The 20,560-nt window shown below is 49.0% G+C and overlaps 1 protein-coding gene across 7 annotated transcripts in view; it reads left to right on the plus strand.

Moving 5' to 3' along the window:
• Window positions 1-20,560, plus strand: part of Ae2 (anion exchange protein Ae2) — a 228,046-nt gene that overhangs the window by 148,490 nt on the left and 58,996 nt on the right. For 6 of the 7 annotated variants that reach the window (XM_084591397.1, XM_084591398.1, XM_084591401.1 and 3 more), the window contains 2 exons: window positions 9,194-9,365; window positions 9,501-9,661. In XM_084591397.1, coding sequence (XP_084447523.1) covers window positions 9,200-9,365; window positions 9,501-9,661 — 327 coding nt within the window. In that variant the 5' untranslated portion in view covers window positions 9,194-9,199. Of the gene's footprint in view, window positions 1-7,003; window positions 7,132-9,193; window positions 9,366-9,500; window positions 9,662-20,560 lie in introns of those variants that run through there. The other variant, XM_084591402.1, reaches the window with a different exon arrangement.

Consider the following 20,560-nt stretch of genomic DNA (forward strand, 5'->3'; position numbering starts at 1 on the left):
ACGCCGTTCCTGTGCAGACATGGCTTGAGCAGAAATGAATCTTCGTACCGTGGACAACTAACTGCTTGTTGTGTAAAAAACTTGAAACAGTTGAACATGCCTTCACTGACTGTGGGGACGCCATCTTTAATTGGGATATTCTACAGCGTAGTCTCAAAAAATAACTTTCCATACCCCGGTATGGAATCGGATACTTCTCGGTTGATATGTTTATGGACCCGGGACTTCGCACTGTGGAATGCGAGGATGGATGTTGTCATTCAGATGTCAAATTTGGGTCCGCGCGTGATAACTTTATTGAAAGTGTTTCGTTTATTAGAAAAGTGTCCAAAGTAAACCGTCTGAGTTGGTGAGCATTATTGATGAACTGGCACGCCTGATGAAATGTTTATGTAACCATGTACTTAGTATGTAGTGTTGCCAACTCAAAAAAAAAAAAAAAAACTAATAGGAAGTTCCAAAACCCTCTAAAAACCAGCTAAATTCAATGTTTAACGATATAACTAGTATTATAAATATATTAGGAAGTACTTGTTTTCTTTTGACTAGAAACTTCGGATGCCTTCTCTAGGTTTGAAAGCACTGTTTCTTCTTCTTCTTCCTGATTACAAACTGCTGTCTGCAGACAGTTTCACTCGCAAAAAGACATCTGCTTCCTCTCGGTTTGTCGAGCACTCTGCTGGCGATTTTCCTCTCGCACCGCCGGTTCTAGCCGAGGTTCCAGCACTGATGCTGACGTACACCTTCATATCGTGTCGATCTTCTGACTTGTATTTGCGAGGAGTTCGCAATTTGAGCAGCGTTTATCCTGATTGAGGAGTCCGCTCGAATAATTTTGATAGGATGTCAGCTACGTTCACATTAGGTTCCCTTTTTATATCTGATGTTTAGTTGAGTGAACATGTTTTCACCCTCTGCCAGAGCATGGGGAGGGAGAACTTTGTCCGCTCGAAGAAGGGACTTTGTCGGGGGCTTCCAGCTTCCAGCTTCCAGCTGACGGGGGCGGGCTTCCTTGAATGACAGCGATTTTCTCGTGGCACTTGTGAATTCTTTAAGTGGCACCGAAGGCTGTTTAATGACACAAAGTGCGTTCATTTTACATTAGGAACTGCCGCACGCACGCTTGGAACTTTAGGTCATACGTACTTGAAATGTTCCAGCCCGCCGGATCGCATGCACAGCAACAGCAGAATCGACGATTGCATTAAAGTGGAATAAATCAATTCAGGCTGTACTGGGCGTGTTCGCCACCTTGATTGATAGATCATTGACGTCATAGCGCTCACAGCAAATTTCTTTACCAGGAATGCAAACAAAAAAACCTAGGCTATTCTTGACAAAATACGTATATAGGAGCAGCGAAATCCTCCTGGGAAAAAGCAAACAGCACCTAAAACCCGCCAAAAAATGCGCCTCCCTACAGTTTTGCCCGCTAAATTTAGCGGCAGAACAGCCAATTTGGCAACACTACAGTTGTGTGTCGCTGATGCATACTGTCCACCAGTCGAGCAGGTAGTCACTCTTTCTAAAGCGCCATTGCGTCCAACTCGTCCGCGCAATGAAGCGAAGCGAAGCTGCATGTCATGCGATGCACTGCTTCCGGGTTCCCTTTTACATCAATGTGCGACCCTGTACATGTTCATCTCTATTTGCATGTCGTCTGAGCAGGCAATAAAGAAAAAAAAAAAAAAGCGGCGATAGCTTGGTTCTGCTCGCTTCCCACGAGAGATTCCTCTGTTCAAATCCGCTTCCCTGAGAAATCTCCCCCCCCCCCCCCCCCCCCCCCCCCCCTTTTTTTTTTTCATGAGCGCTGCATAGGGTTCACACACAAGCATGCCACAAGATGCTTGGTTGTATTTGGCCGTGCTAAGTAGTGTTTTCGCACTAGAACAGCGTCACGCTGATTCCCTGAGTGCGCTCACAGCACTGCAACCAAGAAGTGCTGAGCACCTTTAATAGGGAACGTCCTATGCACAACACAGCCACAACTCGAAAACATAAGGTTCTTCTGGGTTCGATCCCTCGCCATGTTAGAATTGAGGGTACGATTTTGTTAAATGAAGCAAGTGAACATGCCACACAGGTATTGCTTGAAGTTAATGTACAGTAAATTCAGATATAATTGGTAGGCTGGATAAAAACGGCAGGTAAGCAATCAATTGTATTATGTAAACAATATTTTAGGAAATCGGAAGTTATTTAGACATCAGGATCGTTTTATTTCTGCAGAAAAATATGTTGCTTACACGCACACACGTGCAACAAACGCAAACCTCTGTGCCAATGATGTGGCGGTGAACTTGCAGGAAACAAAATTTCCAAATTTTAATTTTATGTACAAAACTTGAGGCAATGAAAAAAATTACATTATTTCAGTGAGCGCATCCCTGTGTTGGTTTTGATTGAACACTTTTTAATTTGAACGCGATAGCGTTGAAGGCTCCTTACACCACCAGGAAGTTGTTGAATTTCCACATGTGCAGGCCGCTCGGCTACTGACTAGGCGGAGCACTTGGGTTCCATTCCGGCGGCCGCTTTTCCATGGAGCGCAAGGCGTCTGTGTGCTGTGCGATGTCAGTGCAAGAGCCTCAGGCGGTCGGCATCATATCCTGCTCTGGAACGTTAAACCTCATCAACCAACCAAACTAAATAAAAGCCTTCAGGTCACAGTCTGTTTTAGAGCCGTGTCGCGGCTGAAGAGCAATATCACGTGGCCCGAATACAATCTGCTGTGCATTGCCTGTGCTTTTCGGAGCGCGAGCAAAGAGTGGGGTCTGTAACGGTTCTTGACGAAATTTTCCGTTTTATTGTCCGCTCTTTGTACGTTTTGAGACATGGACATTTTTGTCGCCACCTCTCGGCTAGCATCGCAAATGAGGCTATATGCGTATTTATTGTAGTATTCGTCTTTTCGTCGCTGCCTAACGAAGTCGCGCAGATGTTGCGGGAGAAAGAAAAAAAAAGGCATGAAAAGCAAAAACCGTCGCCAGGACAGAATGAAGACAACGTCCATGTAATTATTTTTGAAAACAGCGTCGGTTTGGAACAAGCTCTGCTCTTCATTTCTCTAGTGGTTGCGTGGGTGATCAATTGCAGCTGATACAGGCTGTTTCAGCGAGGGTGAACTAGAATATGGCTTTGCAAGTGTAGAGACGGGGCATACGGAAATTGACAGCAGTGCTGGCGGGCATCCGAAAACAGGTCAATCATGTTAACTAGCGAGCTGATTACTACACTAGACGCCTAACTGTAAGTCAGAAAATTAACTATCAGTAGCTAGTTATTGGCTGACCAGTTAACATTACATACCTGTTTTGTGAAGTTCACCAGCAATAATGTAACAATTTCGCACAACTCATCTATACTAGGTGTCCCAAAGATGCCGGCCACTAGCATTTAAAAGTAGTCTTTCCGAGATATGAAGACTGTTTCTGACGCGCAATTGTACCATTGTTGCCGGACATCAGAAAGCAGGGAAGTAACATTAACTAGTAAGCTGGTTAACTAATTTTTAACTATTATAGTCAGACAACTAGTTCTAATTAGAGATTTCCAGCCGGTCACTAGTAACGGCCATATCAGTTTCTTAGTTTCGAAAACGTCATAACCTCGCTGTTGGGGTGCAAGAAATTTTGGCTACCTCGCGCAAATAGACGCGCGCTTTCAAAAATTGCAGAGGTCCAACTATCTTTAAGCTAAGTTTCACGAGCGTAAGCCATCGGCCGCCTCGCCGCGGTGGTGGAATGGTTAGTGTGCTCGACTTCTGTGCCCAAGGATGCGGGATCGAATCCCGGCCGCGGCGGCTGCTTTTCGATGGAGGCGAAAAACAAGGCGTCCGTGTGTTGTGCGATGTCAGTGCTCGTTAAAGAACCTCGTGTGGTCAAAATTTCCGGAGCCCTCCACTGCGGCACCTCTCGTAGCCTGAGACGCTTTGGGACGTCAAACCCCATAAACCAAACCAACTGTAAACCGTCGCGACCGCATTCGCTGCTGCCGTTTCTATCTTGGCTCGCTTCCACGCTTGGCAAGTTTCTCGGCAATGGGCTAGTCTGGCTGCTGGTTGTTCAATGGTCTCGGCAACCTGTCTGTCCCGGCTGCGGTCATTGCCTGTAGCTAGAGTGGACGGATGGATGGAATATAGGAGCGTCCCCTTTGAAACGGGGTGGTAGCAGTAGCTATCGTGTTCATTTTTCTCCCTGTATCTTAATTATTGTTTTAGATTGGTTAACTAAACAATCATTCTATTTAATAAATTTTTGTTTCTACATTACTAACATTATGTCACTTTTCTGCTTTTAAGCCACCAATCTTCCAGACGTTTTTTGCTAGTTTCCACCGCCGGTTTATTCACCCGGCCACTGGTATCTCTAAACCCCAGAGCTTCAGGAACAGTGACTGCGCCTGCATTAACTTCCGGATGGATGCCATTACATTCGAGTATAATATGGTCAATTGTTTCACTGGAGTTGCCTCATACAGTACATGCGTCATCTTCATTGTTAAATTTCTTTTTGTAGCTGCGTGTTCTAAGGCACCCTGATCTAGCTTCAAAAAGTAGGGCACTGCCTCTTGAGTTATCAAAGAAAGCTTCCTTCCTGATCTGCATTTTCCACTTTCGGTATAATTCCACACTCTGTTTCTTTTCCATCGAATTTATCTAATGTTTACTTTCTGTGTTTTTCACCTGTTGCTTAATGCTCTTTATTTCTCCGTCCTTGTGACTAGCATACTTACTAGTTAGTTTCCTAGTTCTTTTCCTCCATTGTGAGTCAATGCTTTTTAAGTACAGGTATTTAAATACTTTAGCCGCCCATCTGTTGCTGTCCAATTTCCTCAGGCGTTCCTCATATAATATTTTACTCTGAGCTTCCCGTACTTCGAAAGATGCCCAGCCCATATCTCCCTGTATCGCCTCATTTGTGGTTTTGCCGTGGGCACCTAGTGCTAATCGTCCAACGGCTCTCTGATTTATTTCCAATGTCGACTGTACCTCTGATTTTAGGCACAAAACCGCATTTCCGAAAGTAATTCCGGGCACCATAATTCCTTTGCAAATACCCCACAAAACCTCATACCTGTTGTAACCCCACAATGCCCTATGCTTCATTATCCCGGCATTTCTTCGCCCTTTGGCCTTAAGTGATCGCTCATGCTTTCCAATGTATGCCAATCCTTCATTTACCCATATCCCCAGATATTTATATTCTGCTACTCTGGGTATTTCATGGCCTTGTATTTTAAGACCCTGATCAGTTGAGCCGTTGAAAATCATCAGACCCGACCTAACTGCGCTAAAACTGAAGCCTAGAGAGTTTGCAATTTTTCCAGACTCTCAGCTAGCAGCACAATATCGCCTGCATACATCAAACCGGGGAGGCGCTGCTCTACCGCCTTTCCACCTAATCTATATGACAGGTTAAAACCTAGGTTACTGTCTTGTATCCTCCTTTCCATACATAGAAGTTCCGTACTTCTTATCACTTCCCATGTAATTTCTACTTTGTTATGCCAGTATATTTCCTGTAGGAACTCTATTATCTCATAACCGATACCTTCTTCTTTTAATATGTTCCACAAGAGTTCCCTGTTTACGTTGTCGTTTACGAGTGGCTTCATGTACGTCACGCCGCCTGGCGTATACGCCCGACACTGCGCTCCCGGACCTCGCCCGTATACTTGCCCAGACGGTCTATGTATGTGGCGTATTTACCTAGGTTAAATGAAGGAGCGGTGCAGGTGGAATTCCACGAAGACGACGTTTGCTGCACAGAGCAAGAGTTCAAGGTCAAATGTTCGGAGCCAGATGACCTTGAGGTTTGGCATTGGAGCAGTAAAGGTTACGCTCTAAAACCTGCGCTCTAAGCACCGCCCGCAGCCCCGTCAATCATTGGCGGAAGTGTGATGTAGCCTTCTTCGTCCAGCGTGTGCCGGAGGAGAAATAAAAAAAGCAGTTGCGAGGGTCGAAGAGTAGGTGGAACAGAGAAAGTTTCCTGGCATTTGCACCATTGATTGACGGCGGTCCGGGCGGTGCTTAGAGATAGCCAAAATTTGCTGAGCCACGTGGCCGAGATTAATGTTCTCAATATTGTAAAACCAAAACCTGTTGTCGCTATTACTAGTTGTCGGCTACAAATTCCTGATTGGAGGTAGATATCTAGCTGTACGCCAAACAGCTAGTTTCACAAATTAACGTTATTCCTCTGTGTTCTGATGTCCTCCAACACCGGTACAACTGAGCCGTAGAAGTCGTCTCCATGTATAAAAAAAAAAATCTATTTTTCAAAACATTACCTGGGCCCGCTTCCTCGAAACGCCTGGTATACCTATCTTTAGGTATTCAGTTTCATCTTCGCTGACACGGCCCTTATATGGTGAGGACATATTTTTCGCTTGCCTGGCTGGATATACCTGTCGAGTTTTACCATGTATACTTCTTAAATGTGTAAGGTAAAGAAATATTCTGGATTGATTTCCCATTTGAAATTATCTGAGAACTTGTGTCCTCGCTGCTGCAGCTGGAGGAAGGACTTTTCTTTGAAGGAGATTGTTCGTCACATTAGGGTGGCCTGCATTCTGAGTAATTGGTGCTAAAAGCCCTCGCGTACTATGCGCCTTCGTAACTGGCGTGGCTCCAGAATGTGCTCCGGACGGAGGAGCGGCAGAGCTGCATAAAGCCTCCGCTAGGCGCCGATCATCGGCAGGTGGGGAAAATGTGGCGAGAGTCCGCGAGCCTGCGGATGAAAACGGAAGGCCGGCCATCGTAAGAAAGCCGCAAGTCCCGTGTTTCGGCACACTCGATGCGTCCCATCGTTAGGGCTGGATGAACCGGGGGCTACCTCCTCTGTCGGGTCTGATGGACGTGAGCGCATGCGTACACAGCGCTGCCCACCTGAGCTGTATACATCCGGTGCCTACTGGGCGGCCTCACAAAGCGAAAGAGGCGCGCCAACTGCAGGTGTCGCCTTTTGCGGCCCGCCATCTTCCGGCGGTGATCGCTCGCTGACACTTCTGCGCACTTGTTTTGGCGCTCGCTGTGGCCGCGAGGCGCTCGTCCGTCTTCTGTCGTCGCCGGCTCTTCTGTTCGTGCGTGGGAACGCTCTCTCCCGGACGCGGCCATGAATCCCAGCTGGGGTGATATATGCGTTTCTTCATGCTGCCCTCTGCGCTCCTTGTTTGCTCACAGCCGGCTGCAGCGTGCTGTGCACCTGCGGTGCACTGTAGTTGGGCATTTGCGGTGCTCTCCCTTGCGCGTACACGACCGAGAATGTGCAAGCTCGTAGACATGCGTTGCAGCTGTCGCTGTACTATCGGTTGACATTTGCCAGATACGCGGAGAAATTTCGTTCTGCGGTTTTGTTAAACGTGTAGGGATGGAGAGGTAGTCAAGGGCATACAATGAACGCAACCTGAGGTCGTTCTGTGTCAGTAGCTCATAACCTTCTTCCACTAGGATTGGGAGCATCGCTCTGAAATGTGTACCCTCTTCTGGGAGGACTTTCAGTGTTTGCATTAGTTAGGGTTGTCCAAAGATGGAAGCATTTTTCGCTCTCATGATTTCACTAGAGGTGGGGGCCTCACGCAGCGCTGAATTAGGCTTCACAAACAGTGACATGTAAACGTTCCCCCTCTGCGATGTGCTCGTAATTTTGTCTTAGCGCAGCAAATTTTAACGTTTCTGCTTACAGCATATGTTTCATTGCGTGCTAAATACATTTCGCGCTTCTAATGCAGCATTGGGCGTCTTAAACTCCTGCAAACGAACACTCCGCTAGGCTGCAGGGAAACTCGAGGATTTAATGCCAGGTGGCCGCTATTTGTTTGCTCAACTTGTGGCATTCGGCCACAAAAAATACGCGTTCTGAACGGACGAAATGTTTTGCCGGAATGACTCCGCTTTGGCCTTCGACAGCTACGAAACGATATTCGCCGCTACAACTGTGTTGGCCAGCACATGTATTGAACGACCATGGAATGCATTGCACAGCACGTACAAAGACTGCGCTCAACACAAAGCCTTTGTTATAGGCTGTCACCGTTTTGTTCTTGTTTTTCTTTGTGGGCACTTCAAGATCAAAGGCGCTCCTATAGATCGTTCAGTTGCTCGATGTGGAGACATTCAAGTCGTTCTGGAAGGATAACATTGGCACTTTTTCTACCAGATGCCAACATTGGGCACTTTTCGGAATAAATATGCGCTTTTGTGTGTCGGAGCGGTGAAGTCGTCATTACTGGAACTGGCTGCGTTCTAACCCCAATTTCCATTCTCGTGTTCTCAGCATTTTTTTCTCATGGAAACGTTACGGCGCTTTGCTTGTTGATCTTCTTTCGTCCCTTCATTTTCGCTTTTGAAAATGCAATTTTATCATCCGCCCAATCGCCGAGATTCCGCAGAGGCGCTGAGATGCGCGCCTCGCCCTTTTCGCCGCCATGTTTAACGGACAGAGCACGCGGTTTTAGCTGAGGGTGTGGAAGTCGAGGAAGAAAAAGCACATACTTTGGGTCATGCGTGGCTTGTGTTGTGTGCTGGCCCCGGCCCGGGGTCCACGAGTCACGACGCATTTGGGCGCCGGTCCGGGGGCCTCTTGGTCGTCGAGCGCGGCCCACCGACGAAACGTGACAGTTCCTGGTAGGCGGCACACCACGTAAGCAGCCATCAGGTGGGTTGTTGCATCGAGAACGACACCAGAAAACAGAGCCATATCCTCTTGATGAACACACCCAAGATATGGATGCAGAAGCCAGTACAGCTATCGTGGCCTCCTCTTGTCGGTCGTAATACGCGATGACACGGCGGCCTTTGGCGCCAAGCACGCTATGTCTCTTCGGACAGTGTCTGCTGCTGGACTGTAATAATGCTTCATACTGCGCGGCACTGTTCTTGAGATGCTTTTCTTCGCTCTTGTGCAGTGAATGGCGAATGAACCATTCCTGTTATCGCGATGTGGGGGCAAGTACGGTTTCATTCGTGCGTGAGAATAAGGCAGCGAGCCCCCGTGTTGGAGCATCCGTTATCGGCGAAAAATGACCGCCGGTCGCGCGTGCTTCAATCAAAGGCGGCCGCATGCGTAAGGATGGCGTCAGCCGTGTTTACATCGCCCGCGATAAAGGATGTGCCTGCGTCGATAGGGCGCGCGTCAATTGCAAGTTGGTGGATGTCGAGAGAACAAGTGCGGTCTTTTCCTCGTATATCCAGGTGAAGATGGAAGGCCGTCGCAGCTCTCAGCTCTGGAAGGACGAGGGCAGCGTCCTGGAGGCCATTGACGAGATGATGGCACCAAGCTCCGACTTCAGCCTCTCCGACATTCAGGACAAGCAAGAGGCAAAGTCAGCCAAGGAACATCTGTACGATGAAGAAGACTACAAGAGTAAGTCCACCTTTATGACGCTTCTCCCGTATCGCCATCCCGGTGGGCCGCACTTTCATAAATCAGCCGTGCCTTTTTTTTTTTTCTCCCTCTCTCTGAACTCGCCTGACTGTCGTTTAATGTGGACCCTCGCAGTGCATCGGGGCGCTGGCTTTCCTCATCACCATCAGCCTCTGAAGAAGCACCACTATCATCGTCGGAGAAGCTCTGCACCGAGCACCGCTGGAAACAATCCAGATTCCCCTGACCTGCCCGCTGTGGCTGAAGGCAAAGAACCGCCGAACTGCAGCAGCAAGGTATCTCACTCCCAGTGCCTTTATTTGCTTGATAGTGGTCCTTAAATGTCACCACAACACATTTTTCCGGCCTATCCAAGTAACAGGAAAGTCACGCGAACAAAATTCACCTGTTACTCTGCCCCATAACTACAGCCGTATGCGGAGACAGGAAGCAGGCGAAACTGCGTCACATAGGGATTGCATTCTGAACACTCAGTTTCATCGTTCTGGAAGACACAATCTGTATACTGCTTGAGGTGCACAAGCACATGAACCGAATACCAATCTTCTAATAAGTGGGGCGGTCGCCATCTAGTGTGGAATACAGATGCGAAAAGCGCAAATGGGATGATATCCTCTTGTGTTCCTAACCTAAAGAAGGGTTTTTAAGACATCTACGAGCAGCCATCAGAACCCAACCATGTACAGGTGACGCACGTGCCTTTGTGTGTCACCTGCTCATGGAGTTGTCAGCGAACAGTGCGTCTAGGCTGCCGAGGTTTCCGCCCCAGGACAGTACAACTAAATAAACACCATCAGGATGCCCATTCATGCGGTCACCATCACCTTCCTTGGTCTCTTGGCCTGCTTGGCCGCCGTGCCTTTCCCACCCGGACACCGCGGAGAGGTTCCTTGAGCTGCAGCGCGGAGCAGGAAAAAACACATTTTGGGAAATGGTGAGGAGAGGATACAGCCTATGGTGGCTAATACAGCCCCCTTTGGGCAACCTCGCTGTTTTTTTTTCTCTTTTTCGTTTTCTTTTTGTTCACACTGGCGACTCGCGGATGTCGCGCGGCTCGATTCGTCACGGAGGGGGCGACCCGCGACAAGCGCCGATCGACAACCAATGTTCACATCGGCATGCGACTCGCTTCACAACCCCTTCACCGAACGAGATTTGAATGAGAGCGACTTTCGCGCCTTTACGGACTCTGCTAATGCGCTAGTGGTAGACCAATTCGGGCTCATTTCGGGTATGAATATGTGCAATTATCAGCGAGGAAGTAGATCTTATGGTTATGCCCATGTTTATGGCTGTTTCGACAGTCAAAAGCGCTCTAGTTCAACGAAGACGGAAGCGGCGGTGGTGTGCGCGCTGTTATTTGCGGTCTCGCGCAATAGCAGATCACGAAATCACCTCATGCCAGAGCGTCGAGCACATTGTAAAGAGTACGAGTACAAACCCGAATTAGTACGTTTCACTCTCGCAGTGATCCTTGGCATGTGTGCCCAACAACAGCGAGCGCAGTAATTCGTGCACATGCGCGCATGCACACTTGAATTTTCCCGCCCAAGGAACAAGGCAGAAGCGCCGCGGATTGGTTGAGGAGTTCTGCGACTTCAAGTCGCGTCGCAAGAAATCGGTCAGTGAGCGACTCTTTCAAACTACCTGAAACGGGTCGCTGGCGACTCGTTCGGGTCTCCTCCTCCGTGACTAATCGCCCCCTCCGTTACGAATCGTGTCGCGCGACCTCCGCGAGTCGCCAGTGTGAACCAGCCTTTACACTAGCGACTCGCGGAGGTCGCGCGACACGATTCGTCACGGAGGGGGCGACCCGAACGAGTCGCCAGCGACCCGTTTGAGGTAGTTTGAGGGAGTCGCTCACTGACTGATTTCTTGCGACGCGACTTGAAGTCGCAAAACTATTGAGCCAATCCGCAGCGCTTCTGCCTCCTTCCAAAGTGGGAAAATTCAAGACTGCATGCGCGCGTGTGCACGATTGACTTACTGCGCCCGCAGTTAGGAGCACTGCCAGAGTGAAGCGTACTAATTCACGTTTGTACTCGTGTCCTTGGTCATGTGCTCGACGCTCAGGCATGAGGCGATTTCGTGACCTGCTATTTCGCGAGACCGCAAACAACAGCGCACACACCACCGCCGCTTCCGACTTCGTAGAACTATAGCGCTTTGGCTGTCGCAACAGCCCTAAACATGGGCATAACCGTAAGATCTTCTTCCTCGCTGATAATTTCATATATTCATACCCGAAATGAGTCCGAATTGATCTACCCCGAGCGCGATAGCAGAGGCCGCAAAGGCGCGAAAATCGGCTCTTCGTTCAAATCTCGTTCGGAGGCAGGGTTGTCGTGAAGCGAGTCGCACGCCGGTGTGAACACTCCTCGATCGGCGCTTGTTGCTGGTCGCCCCCTCCGTGACGAATCGAGCTCCGCGACATCCGCGAGTCGCCAGTGTGAACCATTACCGCGCCCGCTCATGGTGCGCAGAGCGAAGCCGCGGGCATCTACATTGGTCATTCATCGCGCGCTTGAGGCAGAACAATATCGTGCGCGTCTTTTTATGCGAAGCATATTGCTAGAGGTAAACCACAGCCCTTCGTGACGGTTACACACCGTGCAAAGAGTGTGGAATGCTACGTCACACCACGTGATACGCTGACGTCACGACAGAGGAGATACGGGGGACCGGCTCGCGCCGTCGGCTGCGGTTGCACGCTGTGCGGACCACGTGGTATAGCGCAGGTTTATATATAAAGGGGAGACGATTGCGCTCGCCTCCAGCAGACCCTCACAAAAGGTGGCGATGCCTCCAGGGAGTGCAGCCGAGCGGTGGAATGAAAAGCGAAGGCTGCGGCGTGCTGCGAGAGCCCAGAAGAGCGGGAAGAACGTTTGGCCAAGGAGCGTGCTCGGCATGCGGCTCGGCGACATCGATGCTCCACTGATACGAGCAACGCTTCCACTAGTATGGACAGTGAGTCTAGTAGTACGTCGACACGTTTGGAGCGTTGGAATGCCTCTAGGCGACGGAAGCGTGCCGAAGAAACCCCCGAATAACGAGAGCAGCGACTTGAAAAGGAACGGAAAACACGGCGAGAAAGAACGAGGAAACGACATGCCGATGAAGCAGCTAGTCGTGTACAATTGAGCGAGGCGACTGCAGAAGAACGTGTAACCAATTAAAGAAAAGTTTAGCCAAGTGTAATCATGGAAAGCCGAGTTTAGCAATCAATTAGCTTCGCATCTGACCAGGCTTAACCAAGCTAAGCCTCAGCCATTTTTTTTTTCTTCTTTCGCTGGCCTGCATTAAAGACCCAATGTCCAGGGTATGGCATTTTAAAGAAACCAGCCCGATGCTTTAAGTCTCTCCAAAATACCACAGCGATACGCGCGCCAGAAAGCAACAAAAATACAAATGAAAGCTATCTCATAGTCATGCTCCTCTTAAAGCCAGCTTCCTCCCTTTCTACTCTGGCGGTGATGTCACAAGCGGAGACGGCATCCATTGGTCTGTCTCGTGACTGATGGGTAAAAGGGGGGGGGGGCGGAGGCCACTAATTGTGTTAGCCGCTCGCTGCGAGCTTCTCTCTCGCCCGTTTCTTTGTCGCGCACGCAGAGTCCTTGCTCCGAGATAGTGCTTTGCCGTTCTATACAGCCTTCCTATACAGGTACCACACCTCCCATCACATGCAGAGGAGAAAGAGGAATTTGGCTTGGAGTGGGCTAGACTGTCAGGCAGGAGAGTGAAAAAGCTCTGAGAGGGAACGGAAGGAAAGGGACACATCGTAATCGTTTGGTTGGGGTGGCTGTAACTTTGCTACTAATTACTCTTTATAAAAATGTTTGCGGCCTTGCGTTTCGTGGGTAAAACCTCAGCCACCAGGGAATAAAATATTTCCGGCCGGAGGGGGGACCGTGGTCCTTTAAAGGGATGGTTCTGCAGGTGATCTGCAATATTTAGAGTTATTTAATTAAACATAATTTATCAGCTGATTAAGGTGACTGATGAGCGAAAACACCCTTCATGATCCACGGAGAAAAAAGAAGACACAAGGAGAGGCACTACCGGGTAACGCTTGTCTTTGTGCTGGGCAGCGCCTGACCGTGGCTCATCAATTACCTTAGGAATATCATGTACCAACTAGTTAGCCCGAACGGGAATTTTATTGGTAGTGGTTCATAGCTTGTAAAATGACAAAACAAAAAAGACGCAACACAGACGTGTGTATTTGTGTCTGCACTGTTTATAAACTAATTATTTGGCTAAGACGAAAATAGAAAATATTATCCCGGCTGCGGCGGCCGTTTTTCGATTGAGATGATAAGCAAGACGCCCTAGTGTTGTGTGACCTCAGTGCACGTTAAAGAATCCCAGGTGGTGGAAATTTCCGGAGCCCTCCACTACGTCTCTCATGACCGGCCTGAGTCGCGTGGGACGTTAAAGAGCGTAAACCAAACCAGAAAATAGGCTGCGTTTTATAGACGAATAGACACCATCATGCATTTGCTTCGCGTCCAAAATGCCTCTAATATATAAAACCTTGGCTCAGTTGTTACGTGGGACAACCTCAAGATACCTTCCATTACTTTCACGCATGGATCACCTACATCTTGATTCCGCAATATCTTCATGACCTCTGAGGTTTCGACTGAGTCATACGCTTTCGCGTAATCTGTGAAAAGCTATGTGCGGGAGGATGGTTGTATTAGGAGCATTTGTCTATCTCCTGGCTGCGCAGTTTCGTTCTAGCTTATACCGCCATTTAAAGAAACAGTGCAAGTTAAATGACGGAACTCTCAGACGCAACCGGCAATCGAACTTGTTTTTTGTTCTAAACGCTCTATTTTCATCTATCTTCGGGCTGTTGCTCTGGTCTGAGCTCACTGTGCACTGGGTTAAGCGGAGAGCTGTACAGCCTTTGTCAAAAGTGTAGAGCCCGGGGGGTCTGCTTCCGAGCCGTGTAGTAGCGCTGATTAAGCATTAGTGGAGGTCCTTATCATTGGAAAGGGTAGGGCAAAAAATCTTCTTACCATCAAGATAATAGGAAACACTGGAGATCCATTACAAGCAGCACCAAGTGGCTAAGAACCAGACCATTTGGGCTCTATACTTTTGACAAAGACTGTACGTCACGAGGTGTGCTTGCTGGCTGAGGCGATGGAACTGCCGTTGAACCTTGTGGTACACAGCAAACACGTTTTCGTGACGCTTGCGAATCGCGCTTAACATGCTGTAGAGTAACCCACTCAACAAAGCAGCTGCCCTTAGTGGGCTACGAGTAGGCTTGCAGATGATTCCTCCCGTCTGCGGAGGCGTGTAATGTATAGCGGAGAAGGATGTTGCCTGGGAACGGCAACATCCTTCTGTCCACTCCCTTGTCTTCCATACAGTTGAACTGCGGGTTCTCTTCTGCCCTCCCCGTTCAGTTGGACCACAAAATGACCAAATGCAAAATGCTGTAGTAGGGTACACCTTAAAGGAAAAAAAAGAAAACCTGCAGGCCCATGTCCGCGGCGTGTGCATTACTCCGGCGGACATATATTATGGTGAGGCTACCCCCCCCCCCCCAAAAAAAAAAACAAAAAAAAAACAAATTAATGTGCCTCTGCCCGTGCCACTAGGTATAACGGGCTTAAACCAATAGTAAGAAAAATGAACAGGGATTGCTCCAATAAAAAATTTAAAAGAAAAGGAAAAAAAAAAACAGTTTACAAAATCGCGTTTTAAATCTGACTACGCCGAACAAGCCAGTCACCGTAAATATTGATCTTATAGCTCGGTCTGAGCCCCGCCGAGGTGGCGAAGTGGTTACGGCACTCGACTACTCCCAAGGGACGCGGGATCGAATCCCGGCCTCGGCGGCCGCTTTTCGGTGGAGGCGAAAAGCAAGGCGCCCGTGTGCTGTGCGTTGTCAGTGCACGTTAAAGAATCCCAGGTTGTCGAAATTTCCGGAGTCCTCCACTACGGCGTCTCTCATAGCCTGGGTCGCTTTGGGACGTTAAACCCCACAAACCAACATAATTTCCTGAAGCCAGCAGAGATTTCGATCCTCCTGCGCACTTCAGTCGTTGTGTTTAGTCATAACGTCTAGCTGCTGCGTCGCTACTTCGCCAGCAAATTTCAACGCTACATTACGCATCACGCAATAAATGTTTGTTCCATAATTCAGTGTGTTTCAAGAATTGTATGCGCAAAAAAGAGCAGGACCTGCGTTTAAGCTTTACAACAGAACCAACAGCAGCTGTGGTCTTTCCTTCCGCCATGGCTCACTGTCTCGCGGACTTTTACCAAAACGGCCGCCTCCGGTTGTCGCGTCCGTCCGTCGGTGTCGCCAGCGGTGCCATCAGCGGAGCCCTACAGATGACACCTGCCTTGTTTCTCAGCTGCTTGTGCAGTGTGACAAGCTGTTTGGAAACAAGTGTCTCTGGAAACACGTCCCCGGCTTGAAAAAAAAAATAAAAAAAAGCTCCCCTTCATTGCTTTGTTGTCTGCCGCGGTACGGCGTCTTGCAGGCAGTCGGGCGGGGTCACCAGATGTGGTGTGGTCACAGTGGCTCCCCTCCTCTTTTATGCGCCGGACTCCGGAGTCGCCCGCGTCTAAGCTAGAGAGGCAGCAGAGGAGCGTCGCCGAAGTTTTTTCCGGTGTGACAAGGAGTTCGCCAGATTCCTGCAGATCTTTCCGTTCTGTGTAGCCGGGCGACAAAGACTTACTTCCGGACAGTTCGTGTTGAAGCAGTGTGACAGGATAGCTGACATTACGCGAACACGCTGTCGCCAGACAGAGTCGACCAAATGTTTCCGTAGTGTGAACCGGGCTTAAAGGCGGTGATATACTCCGACGTAGCGCGCGCGCGGCACGGTGACGTCACGTCGGCCAAAACGCGACCTGCTACTGCTGCTACACTCCGGCGGCGCTCGAGCTCGACGCCGGCGCATTGCCGGCGCCGAAAACGTCCGCCGTTTTCGGCGCGCAGGCAAGCGCCGGTCGAAGTCGGATACGTCAAGTCGGCGACGCCGCACCAGGCACGAAACCGGCTCCCTACAGTAAAACCGGTTTCACCGCGGAGAGACGCCTGCAGCTGGACAGGCGCATGCGCAGAAGGCGAGAAGCAACGAGGGGAGAGGGTGCGCGTGCGGCCTTCCCCGAGCAACACTCTCTCAATACCCCGGCGCGACCCGCGCGAAATGCATCCGGATGCATTCGGCGCCGGGCGCCGTCGGACCACGCCGGAAGCCGCCGAACGCGCCGGCGTCGAGTGCCGCCGGAGTGTAGCAGGTCGCGTTTTGGCCGACGTGACGTCGCCGTGCCGCGCGCGCACGCTACGTCGGAGTATATCACCGCAGTGAGCAGTCACAAATGAAGCGAAGATCTCCGACCGTCGCGCAGAGCACTCGTCGCTGTGCACGCGCGTATCAATCCTCTACGAGAAGGCTGGACCCTTCATTCTCTAAACAGCATGGACAGAGACATCGGGGCTTCCGCATTATTCTTTACTCTCCTACACTTTAACAATACAAGAGGTGCCGCCTCGGGTCCCTAAATGTACCTGCCTCTCGCCTTCGAGCAGCCAATCCGCGTTGACGTTTTTTGCAGGCGACAGTGTGTGTGCGTCTCGCGAGAGGGGAGCGTGTCATCGTGGAGCACCGTGGCGCTGGGAGGGGAGTCGATCTGCACTATAGTGAACCTGCAAATCTGCACCCAGAATTCGCACAGGGTGCGGAGGGGCCTTTCGTTTCCTCACTGAGGAGATGCCGGTTGCGCTATGGCATCAAGGCTTTTTTTGCATTGTTGGCATTCGCGAACCGTATTTAGCCGAAGGTAACCACCTTTAGCAGGCTGCGAGGGTATTCGAAACTGGGTTTGCGGCCCGTGAGAGCACGTCGGGGTTTCCGGAGCCTTCCCTAAGCGCATTCCCCTAGAAGAGCCGGGCGCCAGGCCTGGGGACGCTTGTACCCAATTTTTACCGGTGGGTGTCCGGCGGTGGGTTTCGAACTTTTCTTTTTCTTTTCCTTTTTTTTTTTCTGTTTCGGAGCCTGCCAACAAGCGCTCTTTGAAAACGATGTCCGCGCCTATCGTTTTTCGGGGCCTGGAGCGGTGCGCAGCTAGTGACGACAGTCTATCAGTTAATCATAATTTCTCGTTTTCAAAAGCACCAAAAAAAAAAGCTTTCCAACCAGCCTCTTCATCAACCGGGGAACCGAAAAAAGCCAAAAAATTGCTGGTGGTGTAACTTTAGTTAACCCTGAAAGGAAGCAAAATCTTCATGTACAGTCTTTGTCAAAAATATACGGCCCAAGGGCTTTGCTTCTAAGCCTCGTAACGAAGCTATTTACGCATCTGCAGGGCTCTAAATCTTTTAGACGAAACATTAGTCCTCACTCTTTTCTATGATTAAAACCATATACCAGTAATGCTTCTAGTAGCCTAGTTAGAGTGCTTTGAAGCAAACCCCTTGGGCTGTATATTTTTGACAAAGACTGTACATGGCTACGCTCATTGCCAAGCTTTGATTAAACATAGGGGTGTGCGAATAGTACTATTTCCAAACCGAATCGAATACGAATAGTGCACTCTTGCTATCGAATCGAATACGAATAATGTAGCTAAAAAGCGAATCGAATACGAATCGAATAGTGAAAGCAGCGAATCGAATACGAATCGAATAGTGAAAGCAGCAAATCGAATACGAATCGAATACTCTGCAAGTTATGTTCATATCATCTGTACGTTGATTACAAAACATTAAAAAGTGTCTGAAATTCAATTTTATTTAAAATGCTGTTTGATATATAGTTCACAACAATGTACAGCTGCGTCAACCTTGACTACAGGCGAGATAAAGTACAAATATTTAAAAGCAAAAAGGTTGCACAGAGCCATAAGCAAAATAAGATAGCACTCAGAAAAGTCAAGTGGAGTTGGCAGGAGTTAATAAAATTACTACATGCAACTTGGCTAGAAGTACAGCCTGGCACTACTAGAATGCACAACTAGAAATTGAGTACTGTCAACATGGCATCAGTCAAACAACATCACATCAACTAAGACAAGACTTTCTCAGACTAGCCATGGAGTAATAGATCTGACGGGAAAACGCTGACCTCCTCTAGGAGGCGCAACTATTATTCTCTACGCACATTGTCAGTTGCTGGTTGTTTTTATCTACAATTACGTTTCAAAGAGTTTATTTAGTGAACTAGATCGCGTGATACAATATATCAGAGATTACGAATGGCTGAGCGACGCTTTCGTCCGACTTGCGTCCGCGTAACCCGAGGCCATAGGGTTGCGCTTCCCCTGCTGTTGGCTCTTCGAACTAGTTATCGCCGAGCGCACGATCTCCTCATTGTCCTCTTCTTTTCAGTGACTTTCGTTGCTTCGTTCTTTCTCAATTAGCTCTCGTGCTCCCCTCTAGCTGGCGCTAGGCGATTACAACTGGCGCTAGGCGACCTGAGATATACAGTGGTGAGATTTATGAGCATGAGCTGACAACATTCATGCAACTCTCATATCATGCGCCACTCGCATAATAAACTTAACCTCAACTATTGATGATGAAAGTGAATGAAATTTTCAGGGAATAAACATGTAGCGTTACTTCTCGGCAGATTAGAGACGTGTGAACTATGACACGACTACGAGAAGTTGCCTCCGCGATTCGTGATATGTCCAATCTTTAAGAATGTTTCCATGCGAATGGACCGTGTCGCGGCCACGCTGAAGCATGTAGGCTCCCTAATACGGTGATCTCTGCTTCTCGCGTAGGTTTATTGCGGCAGCAAGCTGTGCCTGCTCGGAGCTGACGCTGCCTGCGCGAGAATGGTCGGAGGTAACCGAGACGTTAATTCGTGCCAGTTATTCGAAAAGTATTCGAAAATTATTCGAAAATTTGCGAAGATATTCGAACAGTTTCGAATAATTTTCAATTTCCACTATTTGATTCGTTTAACGAATCGAATATTATGATATTCGATTCGATATTCGAAAATTTCGAATATTCGCACACCCCTAAAAACACCTTGTGTGTTTCTCCAAACGTAAAGCCCGTTCATCATCGGTCTCTTCAGCACACCTTTTCAGAGCCCCGTTCCGATGTGCCTTCTGATGCGCTACTGTAGCAGGATGTTTGTCCTTCTTCATCTCGCGATGTTGTAACCTAGGCAGGAGCCCGGGGGCTCCTATTTATACACGCATAGCCCCTCTAGCGCTTTCTGCTATGTAACCTTGACAGTGAATGGTCATGGGCCACTTGGTGGTCTACGTGACTATGCCCCAAAATCATATAGCGACCACCTAGTCAGGTGACCTTCACCTTGACAGTGGTCACGGGCCACTTGGCCTACGTGACTATGCCCCAAAGTCACATGGAGACCACCAGGTCACGTGACCTTGACACTGGTCACAGGCTACTTGGTGGCCTACGTGACTATGCCCCAAAGTCGCATGGCAACCACCAGTATTAACACAGAAGTTTGACCTCTAAATTCCCCTCAAGGTGAAAACAGTGCATATCCGATGGCTTGAATTACCTAGCATCGCGAAGCTTTCGCTTCAAAAATGAGAAACCCCAATGGCAAAGAACTCAGACTTTGCGCGCGTCTCTACGCGGCTTGTCACCCTGCTGATTCTCCTGCTTCTGTGCATGTGCGGCCGCGCCTGGCACGCGCTTTCGCGCGAGTGGGTTGCGCAGGACGGCCATGCGCAGGTTTTGCCGCTTCTCTCCGCTCCGTCAGAAACCAAGCGCTGGCGTCACGGAGCAAACTCCCAAAGAGCAGCGGCGATTCCGTTTCTTCGGCACGTTTTGGCTGAGCTCGCACAGAGTTCGCTTTGCTCAATTTAGTTCAAAGCACACGAGCTGTAGCTCCGCGCCACTGCTCTTCAGGTTCTCTTCACGCGTGCGGCTCCGTTGTTAGGGGCACTTCATCATTAATTACCAATAGTGTTAGAGACCAACACGGCATTCATAGAGCTAATTGCCATAGGAATAAATAGGAATAAAAGTTTTCTAATTTCCCAGTGCCGCTGTAGACAGGGATTGTGAAACTGTTTCTGATTACGGGGTAGGAGAAAGACTGAGTTTGTGTTATTCATTTGTTAGTGTTCATGAAATTCTATTAATATTTCGTAATTGTGACTTTCAGATGTTTCTTTGTAATGATGATTTACTAGTGATTTACAAA

This window comes from Amblyomma maculatum, chromosome 1 (assembly GCF_055883805.1).
Source record: "Amblyomma maculatum isolate TAMU_Amacu chromosome 1, ASM5588380v1, whole genome shotgun sequence".
In the NCBI taxonomy this organism is placed as follows: domain Eukaryota; kingdom Metazoa; phylum Arthropoda; class Arachnida; order Ixodida; family Ixodidae; genus Amblyomma; species Amblyomma maculatum.